At 43.7% G+C, this 15,239-nt stretch overlaps 1 protein-coding gene across 1 annotated transcript; it reads right to left on the reverse strand.

Moving 5' to 3' along the window:
* Positions 1-14,343, reverse strand: C1QTNF2 (C1q and TNF related 2). Its single transcript, XM_036751633.1, has 4 exons — positions 14,160-14,343; positions 9,879-9,927; positions 2,071-2,323; positions 1-892 (listed from the first exon to the last, which is right to left on the reverse strand). Exons 2-4 carry the CDS (start codon positions 9,879-9,881, stop codon positions 279-281), a joined length of 870 nt encoding a protein of 289 aa, XP_036607528.1. The 5' UTR covers positions 9,882-9,927; positions 14,160-14,343; the 3' UTR covers positions 1-278.
* Between the last annotated feature and the right edge of the window lie 896 nt (positions 14,344-15,239).

Here is a 15,239-nt window from a genome sequence, read left to right on the forward strand (position 1 = left end):
CTGCCTGCTAAAACTCATACAGACCCAAGCAAACTTCTCAGTCCACTTTTGAAGGATATCCCTACAATCTGGAGAAGAATGGGACTAAGGACCCAGTGAACTACTCAGATGCTCAAGTTTAATATTGTGGGAGAAAAGATGCAGAAGGGTTTAGTTAACTCAGCAAGAACTTGGAATGTTCATCACATTCCAAGGAGCCTTTGCAAAGCCCAGCCTGAGATCGGTTCTCACTGGCTCCCTTCCTCTGGGTGATGGTTTCCCTTTCCCATCAGCACCTTTTATAAGTCATTGGGACCATCCTGGTCGGCATAGATGAGGAAGCCGGTGAATAGGCTGTCTGTCCAGTAAGGATCATAGAAGAGTCCATTCTGCTCTGAATAGAAGATCTGCAGCCATACTTCATCTCCCTGCTTCAGGGCTAAGATGGTGGAGCCAGATGCAACATCGTGGTTGCCAGTGTTGGCATCAAACGTCCGGATCCGGTACTGCCCATTATGCACCAGCCCGATGGCCAGATGCTTATTGGCCAGAGTGATGTCATAGGTGAAGTAGTAGATGCCAGGAAAGCCACAGACAAACTTGCCACTGGACACATTGTAATGGCCACCCTCATTCATCAGGATCTTGTCAAATTTGATAGGTAACCTCTCCCTGGGGTAGCTCTTGGTGACAGCCACTGAGAATGCAGACCTGGCCCTGTTAGCACCACAGGTGCAGGGCCCTGGCATCCCTGTCTCCCCCTTCTTCCCCTTGGGTCCCTTTTTGCCAGTGGCCCCATGTTTCCCTGGGGTTCCACTGATTCCCTTGGGACCCCTGGGACCAGCTCGTCCGATTGCCCCCGCTTTGCCCTTTGGTCCTGGTTTCCCCGGGTTCCCTATTCGACCCCGTGCACCTGGAATACAAAGCAGCATAACATCAGCTTGGAGATATTCATTCACTCAACAACCACTGTTTGCAGACCTGGCAACCATGCTAATGTGATACTGGCTGGAATCCTACTAATAACTAGTGTTTCTGTAGCACTTTATATTATCCCATTTATTCCTCACAATAACCCTGGGAGGTAGGTGCTATTTCTAACCCCACTTTACAGATGAGGAAACTGAGGCACAGAAAGTTTAAGTGACTTGCCTAAAGTCACACAGCTGGTAAATATCTAAGGTCATGTTTGAATTCAGGTCCAGCACTTTGCAGTGGCAGAAGATGATCTCTTTTAACCTTTTCATTTCACAGATGAGGAAGCTGAGACCTACCCAACATACTGAGAATGATGGGAAGTACTTTCTCAAGAGTCAATAGTCTTGGGTTGCTTTCATTTAGGGCACAGGACAAGGAGAGACTATCAGGAAACAGAATCTCTGCCTGGAACACTTGGGTATACATAGCATATAATAGTAACAGCTCCCATTTATATAAAGGTTTATGTTTTACAGAGCACTTTCCTCACAAAAATCCAGCATTATGGTCATCCCCATTTTACAGATGGAGGCATTGGATTCCAAGATTCCTGCTGTCATCACTATACTATGTTTCCTCACATTTGTCCAGTAGTTTGGACTTTTCAAAGAGCCCATCTCTATTTCCTATCCGCTCATTTCATTTGGTCCTGACGGTGTTCATTCGAGGTAGGGCTGGTATTATTATCCCCAAATGACAACATGGGGAAACTGAGACACCTAAAGGTTAAGTGATTTGCTCAAAATTACCCTGGGATCCAACTTCACTTACAGCCAGTGTCTATCAGTCAACAAGTACTTATAAAGGGCCTGTTATGTGCCAGGCATTGTGATAAGCACTACATGTTCTTTTCCCTACATCATACTGCCTCTATGTATAGATGTAAATATTTAAAATTGTATTTTTAGCTAAAGGGAGCGGATATGAATTTTATTTTGAGAGCTTCATGACATTCCATGAGATAAATGGAGACACTCTGAAGCCAAGTTTCGAAGCCAGGACTAGGGATCGCTAGTTGGGAATAGTATTTGTAAAGTGTTTGCAGACCTAAAAGGAGCATATAACTGCTAGATATTATCATCGTTATTATCATTATTTTGCCTTCTCCCTTACCTTCTTCTCCAGTCTCGCCCTTTTCTCCATCCTTCCCATCCTGACCATCTTTGCCTGGGAAGCCCATCCTGCCCACCATTCCTGAAGGTCCTGGGGCTCCTGGGAGGCCAGGGGGACCTTGGGGCCCTGGAATGCTGCAGATGAGCCTGGGGGGATCATTCTGGAGTTCCCCTTGGGCGAAGGCACTGAGGAGTTGGTTGGCAGCACAGGGGATGGCCCAGGCTAAGAATACCCAGGAAATCATGCTGGCTACCTGCAGGGAGGCAAGGGAGCTGATGAGTTTTGGGTGGTCAGCCAGATTATTAGAAGAAAGAGCTGTCCCTCGGGTACGGCAAATTGGGCATTTCCCCCTGGGATTGTACTAGTGGTAGGGGACTAGGGTGGAGTAGGGAGAGAGCAGAAGGGAAATGGACGCACCTAATACCTGTGGCTAAAGGAATTCATCCTTTTGTGACTCTTGCCTCCCACAACACTACTGCCCTCTGACTGAAGAACCTGATGCCTACGCCTTTGTTTCCATTAATCCAGACTGCTCTTAATGTGGTGGAATAATGCTTAATGATGATGGACCCCGGCTCCTAGGAAATGAGATACTATCGGTAACATAGGAAAATAATACCAGACTTCCCTTTTTCATGGGGTTATTATGAGGATGTGGAAAGCACTGTGCAAATATAGGGCAAAGAGTGGAGCGACATTAGGGTCAAATATCCAAAGTACTTCCTGCCGCAGAGCTGACTATGAGAAGCTTGCCCAGGGCAGGAGAGTCAGGACCTGTTACAATGCCCATCTCAACGTCAGTGCCATCACCATTATTATCATTTCTGACATTTACATATTGATTTAAGATTGGCAAAGCGATTTACATACATTATCTCATTTGACCCTCACAATGGTCCTATGAGGTAAGTCCTGTTATTATCCCTATGAAACAGATGAGGAAAATGAAACTCAGAAGGGGTAAGTGACTTGCCCAGGGTCATACAGCTGAGGGAGATTTGAATCTAGGTCTTCCTGACTGCAAGTTCTATGTACTATGACACACTGTCTCTTTCAGCGTTTGAAATGAGGGTTGATGATCTAAACGCTTAGCAATAACCTGATTTGACATTTTATCAGGCTTTCCACTTTACGGCATCTGGTTCTCCTTAGCTCAGGCTCTCTCATTTCTCTCGGGCCCGAGTATCCCTGTCCGTGGTTGCTAGGCTTCTTCTCCAGGGAGCAGAGAGGCTACTAAACCATAGTAAGACATCAGACAAGTAATTTCCCTTCCGGAACTGACATTCTACATCTGATGTGCCTTCCCCACTTGCCTCTGCTTCTTTTCTGGTCTATTTGAGTCTTCCGTGTTCCCACCGGGCCCCATTAGCCTAAGCAAGTTCTTCAGATACTCCTTTCCATGGTAGGTAGCACTGCATGAGACTTGGAACGGGAGAAAGCTGGTGGCAGCCAGTCAGGTCTGTTTCTCAGTCCTCTGTGCTTGGGGCTCCATGTTTCCCTTTTTCTGCTTCTATCTGGCTCTTGTCCCTTTCTTTTCTCTTCCCCTTCACTATAGGACCTCATCTAGGCCCCCTAACTTTGTCTGGCTGTTGTTGGCTACAGGCTGACTCCGCAACTGCATTTTTAACTGTTGAGAGGGAGAAGGTAAAAAACCAGTTCTTTCCATGTGGCCAATAGGTATGGGACAAGGGAGAGAAAATCTAAGAAACAGATATTGCCCCTATCCGGACTATGGCCATTATCTAGTACGGAAAATGAATAGGTAGGGGAATGAATTTGGAGTCAAGGGCTTAAATCCTAACTCTGCTATTTATTATGAGTGTGACTTTGGGTTAGAGGCAAGGTAGCAGCATAATATAGAGTGAGCTGGCCTTAGAGTCAGGGGAACCTGGGTTCAAGTCTTCTGACACATATTGTCTGTAGGACCCTGGGCAAGTCATTTCTCAGCAGAGTCTCCTGGAGTCAGTTCTAACTGCCTTGTAAGAACTTATTGTTAAATGTTCAGTGTGAGCATTTACATCTTAAAACCAGCAAACTATAAATTAGGGTTTGATTTATTGGTTTTTTGATTGTTTATATTTAAGAATTTAAATATGTCTATATTTAATAGTTTAAGAAAAAATATTTAAGGATGGAGAAAATGTTAATACTACAGATTAAATTTAAAAGTATTGCAGAGGTACTCCTCTCTTTCCCCCCAAAAAGCTAGTTGTTAAATATTTGTCAACACAGCATCCTAGGTTCTAAGACTTTATATTGCAAAGCAGATGCTGACCTGCATTGGTAGATACAGTTTCCTCTCTGAGAATTTTCTATACCAATGAAATCAAGTTCGCTAAAAAAAATGACTTCAGCCAAGGGAATTCACCTTTCTGGGCCTCAGTTTTCACATCTATAAAAGTGAGGGAGTTGGTTTTGATGATTTCTTTTCCAGCCTAAATCTTACCTTCCCCATCAAGAAAGGAGCCTTTCCCTTCTTGATTCATATGCCCTGCCTGGATCATCTACGAATCCATGTTCTCCCAGACTACAGCAGGTAAAAGAAACAACCTTTGGAGCAGGTGTGGAAGATAGAAAACCTGCAACTTACTAACTTACTGGAGTTTAAAGAGAGAGGGAGACAGAGATAGAAAGGAGAAAGAGACAGAGAGAGATAGAGAGATGGAGAAGGGAACGCTGAAAGAGAGAAAGATCTGTTTCAGCTTATTTCTCTTCTTTTCCTCAGATAGCTCCCCCTTGCTTCTGTTCAAAAAAGGGCATACTACCTTGTTTAATTAATTACAATTCTGCTGAAAGCAGCACCTTCTTAACCTCTCTCTTTGTTTGTCATATTTAAGATACAAAAGAAAGAGTGGGTGCCCTTCCTTCTTCCACCCACCCCCCCAAGCCTGCTGAGTTGTGGTCCTTTACTTTCTGGGAAGGAAAGTGGCAGGGGACTGTTTTCTTTAAGGGAGAGGCCAGCAGGTTTAAAAAAAAAGCTAATGATTTGGAAACTAAAGGTCCCAGTGGCACTAGAGGACCCATGGCACCAGGTACAGGGATTGTTTTGGAAGTGAAGAAAAAGTTAGAGTTTTCTTCTTAATCTGGAAGACGGGGACAAGAAAAAATAGTCATCCTCAATGCCAGAGTACCTCTCTCTCTCTCCTCAACCCTTCTCTGTACACCTTGTGCTCAAGCCTCCCAAATACTCTTCCTCAGATTTTGCTGTTGGCATACCCTTCTCTGATGTCCCGCATCATGAATTCTTAGGGTTTTAGTTAGTTCCAAGTTCCTGGCACTTCATGGTGGCAAGCCGACTTATTAACACCATTTTGTTTGGACTCTTTTGGGATGTTTTTCAATAGGTTTAGAACCATAGAATCTGAAAGGACCTAGGAGGTCATCGATTTTGTCCTCTTCATTTTATAGAAGAGGAAACAAAGGCCCAGAGATAAGAAACTGCTAAGTCAAGGTAACAGAGACTGTTGCTTATAATCACCCTAGTAGAGTTTAAAGTATATAGGCTCTTTGGAGATGGGGGCTGTTTCTTTTAATTTTGTCTTCATATCCTTAATGTGTAGGCCTTTTTTTTAAACTGGACCTGTGATTTCAATGATGAAGGGAACTTCCTATGAGGAAATCCCCATTGGTCATCCCCTTCTAGGCAGCTTAGTTGCCTATGGGCATTGAGTTACCTGGGGGCACTTGACCTGTCCAGGGTTCTTCAGTCAGTATGTATCAATGATAGGACTAGAACCCATGTTTTTCTGCCTCCCAGGCCAGGTCTCTATCTGTTGCACCAAACCTAGAACCAAGTAGGTGCTTAATAAACTGTTGAATTATTTTCTGAGAACCCAGGTCTTCTGATACCGAGACTTCTGCTATTATCAGGCACTCAATACCTAATGAGAGAGTGGAAAAAACACAGGATTTGGGGGCCAGAGGACCTGGATTCAAATCCTGGGCTTCTTGCTTGATATTATCTGCCATCTTACTGGCTACTTACTTATCCCCTCTGTTTCTGTTAAACAAAGGATACTGGATTAGATGATCTCCAAGTCCCTTTTGGTTCTGAATTCTGTGACCTATGAACTGTTGCTTTCCCAGGAGTTAAACTTAGGCTAACCATGTGGTTGGTTGTGGTATCCAAATCAGGGCAAAACCCAGTTCTTGTACCCCAGAAGTTTTCTTTCTAAAGATGACAAGGCAGAGAGCTGATGATAGTTTGACACCTTACCCCAAACTAGTGGGCTTTTTTTGTTTCTCCTTTTTGCCTTTAGTTCTCTCTGTCTCTCTCTGTCTCTGTCTCTCTGTCTCTGTCTCTCTCTCTGTGTCTCTGTCTCTCTCCCTTTCTGTATGTGTGTGTGTGTGTGTGTGTGTGTGTGTGTGTGTGTGTTGGGACAATGGGGGAGATGTGGGCAGAGCATGGAGGGGTTCTTTACATTCTTCCCACCATGGTGAGAGAAGTCCTTGTTTGGTCAAACTCCAGAAACAGAGTTGTGGAATCTTAGTTTGGCTAAACTCCCAAGACTTTAGCTTTAAGTTTTGCTCCTCTTAAGCTTCAAGGGTTACGATCCGTAAATAAACTTGGAAGTTCAGAACTTAAAGGAATCAAACTATGAATTACACTTTTTGGGGGGGGTGGAGCTGGGGAGTCAGGAAGTCTAGGCATGGGATTTCATCCACATGGGGAACTCCTTCCCTCATTTAGATCAATAACTCATCTGTGACATTCTGCCTGGGGGTACTGAGAGGTTAAAGTGATTTGCCCGTGGTCACAGAGCAGATGTCAGAGTCAGGATTGGATTCCAGATCTTCCTGCTTCCTAGGCTTCCCCTCTATACTCTCTCCAAAGCTGCCTCTCAGTCTAAAGTTAAGGAAAGCAGGTGCTAACATGCGCTGGTAAATGGAATTTCCTCTCTTAGAGTTCCAATGAAATCTTAGGTCCAAGCCAAATAAAGGCGATGCCCTAAATCTCTAGGGTCCTTTCCAGCTCTATGAGGCTCTGTCTATATGATTTGTCTTTCTTTGGAGAGGAGCCTAGCCCAGAGTATTTGGATTTATTTTCTCAAATCCTGGAGCACTAGAATTAGGGAGCCCCACCCCCTTTCTGCAACTTGAGAGTCAAATAAACATACACTTAAGGTATTAAGCTTGTGGAATCTTAAGAGAAAGTCCAGGCTGAGCTGGTATATGGTTTCAGAAGAGTTTTAGACAAATTCTTGGAAAACAGATTGATAATGGAGTACTACAGCAAACTAAGATAATTATAATGACTCACATTTCCATAGGGCTTTATGGATTTTAAAGTGCCTTTTCCATCTAATGGGATAGGTGCAGTGGACAGAGTGCCTGACCTGGAGTCAAGAAGACTCATTTTCCTGAGTCCAAATCTGGCCTCAGACACTCAGTAGCTGTGTGACCCTGGACTAGTCATATAACCCTGTTGGCCTCAGTTTCCCCATCTGTAACATGAGCTGGAAAAGGAAATGGTAAACCACTCTAGCATCTCTGCCGAGAAAACCCCAAATGGGGTCAATATGAGTCAGACGTGCCTGAAAAACGGCTGAAAACAAGAACTATAAATAGTATCTTGCTCCATTTATAGATGAGGAGATAGAGGCTAAGTGGGCCTTGAGTCAAGTGACTTGTCCAGGGTATCTCTGCCTTTCAAGATTGAAACCAAGGATGGCAACTTTGTTTTCCCACAACATGGCCCCTGGGTGACTTTGTCACAAAGTCCTGGGCTAAAGGGACCAAAGGCCTGACTAGTATGATAATTATTGTGTTCTTACTGTAGAGTTTAAATGAATGGATGGACAGAGGGGTAGGATGAGGCATGCTTACATTACAGATGTTGGAACTGACTGGGAAAACCACTTTGATAGGAGTAGGAATTCCCTAATGCAGAACACTCCCATACCCTCATGGAATTCCAAGAGGCAAATTAAAAGCAGAGTTCTCTCTTTGGGCCTCAGTTTTTTTTTTCTCTCTGAAATGCCAGGAGAAAACAGAGGAGAGATGGGATCATCCTGGGCCCTGACAGCTTGGTCATTGAGTATTCCTTATTTTCCACTTCACAAACCCTACTATCCCTTCCTTCGGGAACAGATTTCAGATAGTCTCTGGCACCAGAGGCTGCAGGTTTTGCCAGCACTAAAATCCACATGATCCATTTGCCAAGAAACCAGGCAAAACATGTTGACCTAAGCTGACATTTTACTGGCTAAATATGGGGGAAAAAATAGGTCACTGTAAGAAACCTAATAGCCAGAGTTGTAGGCAGAAATTTTGCACTAATAGGTTCCAGAAGTAATTACAGGACACATCAAAATGTAAGTTCTAAGGGAAGCTACTTCGAGCTGGGCCCAGCTGTCCCTAACTACTTCAGTGTAACCATGGTTCAGTGTCATAGGTCTAGAGCTGGAAGGGATCTCAGAGGCCACCTAGTCAAATCTCGTTTGTTGTTGTTGTTTAAATACATGAGGAAAGTGAGGCCCCAGGAGGTTAAGTGACTTGGTCCAAAGTCACACAACACAGGCAGTGAGCATCAGAGATAGAACTTGAACCCAAGTCCTCTGATGCCAAACAGAACACACTACCTTCTATGACAGGCTTGCCAAGGTGCCCTAATTTCTAATTTTATGCCTTTCTTTGTATCCCCAGAACTTAGAATGGTGCTTGGCACACAGTGGGTAGATAATAAATGCTTCTTGCCAATCAAATTTGAAATCTCCCAAAGTTGTAAGGGACCTACAGATTTTTAGTCTAAAAACTTATCTGAATAGGAATTCCATCTACGACATCCCTGACAAATGGTCATTCAGCCTCCGCTTGAAGACCTCCAGTTTTGGGAAACTTACTACCTCACAATTCAGCCCATTCCAGATTTTGTCAGTTCTAATTATTAGAACTGTGGTTGCATCATTGTTGTTATTGTTTTAGCTCATCCAGACAAAATCTACCTCTCCGTAATTTTCCCTTATTACTCCTAATTCTGAGCACAAACAGCTCACATCTTAATCCCTCTGACTCTGCTACACTCAGGTGCAGGCCCTCAGCACCTCAAACCTAGACTTTCGTCACCCTGCTCATGGGTTTGCCTGTCCCAAATCTTTCCCCACTCCAATCCATGTTCCATTCAGTCAGTAGAGTGATTTTTCCTAAAGTGCAGATCCAATCATGGTGCTCGCTGGGGCCCAATAAACTCCAGTGGCTCCCTACTGCCTCCAGGATCGAACGCAAAAATCTTCTGTTTGGCGTTCAAATCCTTTCCTACACTAGCCTCCTCCTCCCTTTCTGGTCTTCTTACACCTTACTCCCAGACACATACTCTTTGATTCACGACATTGGCCGTCTTTCTGTTCCACAAACAAGACACTCCATCTCTCTGCTCTGGTCATTTTCTCTGACTGTCCCTTAGGCCTGAACACTCCCCCTCCTCATCTCTGCCTCCTTCCTTCTCCGGCTTCCTTTAAGTCTCAGGAAGCCTTTCCCATCCCCTCTCAATTCTAGTGCCTCCCTTCTATTAATTAATTCCTATTTATCCTGTATATAGTTTGTTTGTACATATTGTTTGCTTGTTGTCTCCCCACTTAGATTGCGAGCTCCTTGAGGTCAGGGACTGTTTTTTGCCTCTTTTTGTATCTGCAGAGCTCTGCACAGTGTCTGGACCATAGCAGGTACTTAATAAGTGTTTATTGACTATTATGCAGAATAGCTTTTTAATTACTTGAAAATAGCTCCTATGATTTCTCTAAGTCTTCTCCAGATGAACCATCCCCAGTCCTCCCGTAGAATTTCTTGTAACTGGGGTTGAATTGCCTTACCATCTTGTTTGCCTTCCTTTGGACACGGTCCAGCTTGTCAATGTCCTTCCTAAAATGTCAGAGGTCACAAATAAGTTCAGAGAAATTCAGAGTTGGGAGGGACTTCATAGATTATATAGGCCAACCCTGAATAGGAACCCCCTTCTATGACATTCCAGATGAGTAGTTATCCAACAACTTCTGGCTAGAAAGGTTAAACGATTTGCCCAAAGTCACGCAGTAAATAGCAGACGCAGAATTTGAACCCAGATTCTATGACTCCATGTTCACTCTGGTGGGAGTGAGGCGACCAAGTTTTGAAACCTTTCTTTGTACAGGAGGGGCATTTCAGTGTGGCAGAGAGATAACTGGCCTTGACAGTCGAGTCCAGCCTCTTTCACATTACTGGCTGTGTGACCCTGGGCAAGTTATTTAACTTTTCAGGGTCTTTGGGAACTTTCTTTCTTTTCTAAAATTCAATTTTATTTTATTTTCAGTTCCAAATTCTCTCCTTCTACTCCCTCCCCCACCCACTGAGAAGGCAAGAAAAATAAAACCCATTACAAATATGTATAAAAGTGCAAAACAAATTTCTGTATCAGCCATGTTCCTGGGGGGAAAAAGCAAGAAAAAGAAAAGAAGAAAACATGCTTCAATCCACACTTTGAGTCCCTCACTTCTCTTTCTGTGGGTGGCCAGTATGTTTCATCATGGATCTTTTGGAGTTGTGGCTGGTCATTGTGTGGATCAGAGTTTCTAAGTCTTTTGGAGTTGATTATTTTAATAATATTTCTACTATTGTGTAGATTTTCCTCCTAGTTCCCCTTCTTCTTTTGCATCATTTCATGCAAACCTTCTCCCTGGGAACTTTCTATGACTATAAGTTGCAGGATGGTTGCTGACCAGCAAGAACTCCCTGAGCTGGAGAGTCACAGGCCAAAAAAAAATAATCTGTTCTTTATCTGGATTTGGAGGTGGAAGGGACCTTAGGGGTCATCTAATCCAACCTCACTGTGAGGGGAGAGAAACCTTAGGCATATCACTGCCTATGGAGAAAAGAAACTGGATGGGGGGGTGGAGTGGGGGTGGGACAGGATGGGGTGGCAAATTCTAATTTCTCTGGTATATCTGATGTGGTGACAGGGCATCTGGGTAGAGTTTCTAGGAGGAGTGCACAAGATCAGGGAGTACAAGAAAAGAGGGAGGTCGAAGAGACAGAGTGGTACTATTGTTGGGTGTTATAGCTAAGTAGGCATGCTTACTTAATACCAGGACAGTGAATGCAGACATGGAGAATGGACAAGAATAGATTTAGAACATTATACATTGGATAACAATAGATGCTATTTTCAATTTCTACTGCTAATTTTGCCATTAAACCCAATATAACTGTCCAATGCTATAACATTAATATCTTCAATATGAGTTTTATTCTCAGCACATTGCCATTAATTATCATTTTTAAAAAGCCATTAAATGGATAATGGTGAAAGGTAGACATGGTTAAAAATAAAAACTAAGTTTACGTATTTTTAAAAAGGATTTTTGAATCACAACATTATAAAGAATTTAATAATTCTCCCTTTCAGGATTTGTATCGTTACAACAGTATTCAGAACTTGGTTCCTTTAATCAATTAACAAACATTTGTTGTGTTTGCAGTGGGCTAGGACTTGTGCTAGATAGATGCTGGGGATACAAATACCAAAGCGAAACAATCCCTGCCTTTGAGGAATTTATTTTCTTTGGGGGAAGACAACACATACAAATATAGATATGTCTAAAATATGTACAACAATAATTTGGTTAGGGAAGGCATTAGAAGCTGGGGGTGGGGAAGAAGGGAATCCCAGCTGGGAAGTACCAGGTTTCCAAGTAACAATTTATTTAGGTTATTAACTATTTGACGCCTTTGGCTTGAGAAATTTATAAATAAATATAAATTTTTATTTTACTCACAAGTAAAAAGCCATACTAAAATCAAATTATATCTATGTATGTAAATGTGTAGGTAAATGTACGTAAATGATGAGGAAATGAAAGGAGGGGGTGGAGAAGGGGCGCAGGGAAGGGCTTTGCATCTTTTAGCCTGAGGTCTGGAAGCATAAGTGGGAGAGAGACCCAATACTTAAATCCAGTTCTTTTCTTTGAGGAGAATGGATTTTGAGAAGCTCACAAATCTCACCTTGTACAAGTCACTCCCTTTTTCTGTGCCCCAGTTTCCTTCTTTGTAAAATGAAAGAGATGGACTAAATGATCTCCAATTTTCTAAGATTCTATTGGGAATTTTTAAAAAGTCTTTGGATTTCATCCTTTCATGGAATTTAGAGCTGGAAGGGATTTTAGGGACCATGTAGCCCAACCTCTTTTCTTACAGAAGAAACAGGAGCTCGGAGAGTTTAAATTAGTTGTTCAAGGTCATGTAGAAATGAGTCTTAAAAGTTGGAAGAAAATATTTCCCCTTAAATAGCATTTCCAAGTCTTTTATGACCTCCCAACATCAATATTGAATGCTTCTGTATGTTCAGTAAGGCAAGTGGAATTGAAGCAGCAGAGGTACGTGTGTGTGTGTGTGTGTGTGTGTGTGTGTGTGTATAGGGATACCCTCATGGGGGCCCAGGAGAGAGGTGGCAAGGTGACAGAACTTTGGGGGTGGCAGCTTGTGCATTGTCGGTGGTATGGGCTGAAAAGTCAGGTGTAGGGACATTGGTCATAGAGGAAGTGTGGCCTTCTGGGAAGGAAGCACAGTAGCCTGAATGTCAGTGCCCTGTGGCAAAACTCCATTTGTCTCATGTTAGTTATAGCACTATCCTCTTCACATATTGGCTTGATATAATAATAATAATAATAATGATTAGCATTTAGTGCTTTAAGGTTTGTAAAGCACTTTACAAATATTATCTCATTTGATCCTCAAAACAACTCTGTGAGGCAAGTGCTATTATTTATCGCCTTCATTTTACAGATGAGGCAACTGAGGCACAGAGAATTTAAGTGACTTGCCTGGGGTCACACAGTTAGTAAGTGTCTGAAGCTGGACTTGAACTCAGGTCTTCCTGGCTCCAGGCCCAGCACTCAACCTATTGTACCACCTAACTGTCTCGCTTTTGCTTAGGTTGTCAAGTTTCGCATTATTTGTGTCTGTACACTTTTCAATGATTGATGCACGTCTGTATCAGTGCTGTCTGTGGGAGGCTGTGAGCTGGTAATGGGTCTGAATGAATGGGGGGAATGTAGAGACAGGAAGGTATATCTTCTCAGTCCCCAAACCACTCTCATGTGGGGGTGGGTGTCAAAGAGAACAAGATGCTGTTTAAGAACATAACCTAGGGTGGGCAGCTAGGAGGTTGAGACGCAAAGCTGAACGGCCACTCTCCATGTGACCGTATCACTTCTACACAAAAAATAGAAGTCCCTTAGGGACAGAGTCTTGTGAATAGCATACTTAGCAGGGCGAAGTCCAAAAATATGGAGATTAACTCAGCAGCCACTGCTCTAAATCTTGGTTTGAGTATTGGGGTGGGGGTCTTTAGGATTTGGACAGATGCTTCAGGAGGCTTGGAGCATTCTATGGGGGCCTGCAAGCAACTACCCACCCACAATAGCAACCGAGGATCAGAGTCCTAGAATGGGGAGTCTTATGCAGGGCTTAAGGATTCCTGAAAGGAAAGGGGACTACAGAAGGGAGTTGGTGAAGGCATTTGTACCCAGATGTCAATTCTATTTCAGAAGCAAAGACTGCATGTTTAAAACTGACCAAAGCTGACAGCATCATTCAGTAAAAGGAATGTTAACTCAGGAGTTGGGGGATGGATGTGGCTTCTAACCCTGGATTTGCTGATAATTAGCTATGAGTCCTTGGCAAATTGCTTAGCCTCTCTGGGCCTCAGTTTCCTCAGCTACCAAATGAAGGATTTGGATGAAAGCTTTAATTCTCTACATCTTGACAGGATACTCCTATTTTTGTTCCTCAGGAAACAGAATTTTGAGCAGTTTCTCTGCCCTTCCTAGTCCCTTGCATGTCTAACAAGTCACGGTCCACATCTCCGCAAGCTTAAAATTCTCCCAGCAATTAAGGTCAGGACAGAGAAGATGCTAGCAGTTTAAAACTGCCGTCAGAATCTAGATCCTCCAGTTCCTCTCTCCAGCCCCTCAACACAGACTTTGCTTATAACTTTCATTGTGACTAGGAAACCTCCCCCTTCTGATGAAGGCCTAAGTCTGGAGGATGAATGGTCAGGGCAGGAAGGGTCCATTTTTGGTATAAGTGAAGGGTCAAAGGTAAATGGAACTGACACTTACCAGGACTAGTCTCTTCCAGAGGATCCCTGGGGGTCTCAGGCATGCATGGTGGCACGAGGCCTCAGTGCCTGGGCCATGGGGAAACTAGGCTGCTGCAGACAGCTCTTCTCCCGCCCAGGCCGTGCTGCAAATGACGGCCCACAAGCTTTTGCCACGGCTGCCACTGTTTCTCCAAGTCCTGATGTTCCCGGCTTCTCCCAACAGTGCTCACAGCTCCAGCCTCTGGCTCCTTTTGCCCAAAGCATAGTTTTCCCATCCTGTAATGGGATTGAGCAGCTTCCTTCTGGTCACGTGCCCCGGCCAATCACACACATGTGCTGGGGCTTGGGGAACATTCTCCCTTTGTTTTTGCAGTAAGTTGGAAAAAGCTTCAGTGCATGTGGCAGCCAGGCTTCTCGCCCTTGGGAAAAAGCCCCTGTGTTTCTGCGTGGGTGTGTAGGCATCACTTAGTATGTATGCATCTTTATGTGTATGTGTTCGTGTGTGTGTCTGGGCACGCCTGTCTGTGTTTGCCTATGCTTACATGTGTCTGTGAGTGAATGGGGGTGTGCTTACGTGGGTGTGTGCATCTGGATGGGAGTGTGCCAGAGTGAGCTTATGTGGACAAGTTGGCATGTTCTCGTTTCATCTCTCCTTTCCTTCTGCTATCACACAGAGATTTAGTGTGAAGTCAAGAAGCAGGAGCAACTATCATGGGTGAAGGAGATAAGTACCTGCTCAAAAAATGCCTGGCTCTCTGTGACTTATAGAAGAATGGCTTAGGTGGACATAGCTCCTTGAAAAGTTTTGTAATATAATTACCATTTCTCAGGGCTCATAATATGCCATAGAATCAGTGACCATCCTCAAGCTTTCAGTGTGTTCAGTTGTTTTCAGTTTTTCATTTGACTCTTTGTAACCCCATTTGGGTTTTCCTTGGCAGAGATACTGGAGTGGTTTGCCATTTCCTTCTCTGGCTCACTTGACAGGTGAGAAAACTGAGGCAAACAGGGTTAAGTGACTAGTCCAGGGTCACACAGCTAGTAAGTGTCTGAGGCCAGGTTTGAACTCAGGTCTTCCTGACTCCAGGTCCTGGGTTCT

Source organism: Trichosurus vulpecula, chromosome 3, assembly GCF_011100635.1.
Source record: "Trichosurus vulpecula isolate mTriVul1 chromosome 3, mTriVul1.pri, whole genome shotgun sequence".
In the NCBI taxonomy this organism is placed as follows: domain Eukaryota; kingdom Metazoa; phylum Chordata; class Mammalia; order Diprotodontia; family Phalangeridae; genus Trichosurus; species Trichosurus vulpecula.

Excerpts from the sequence above, each read along its gene's own strand:
- C1QTNF2 (XM_036751633.1), bottom strand. Across the intron at positions 893-2,070 it reads GGGCGAGACTGGAGAAGAAG|GTGCACGGGGTCGAATAGGG; the intron begins GTAAGGGAGAAG and ends TTTGTATTCCAG.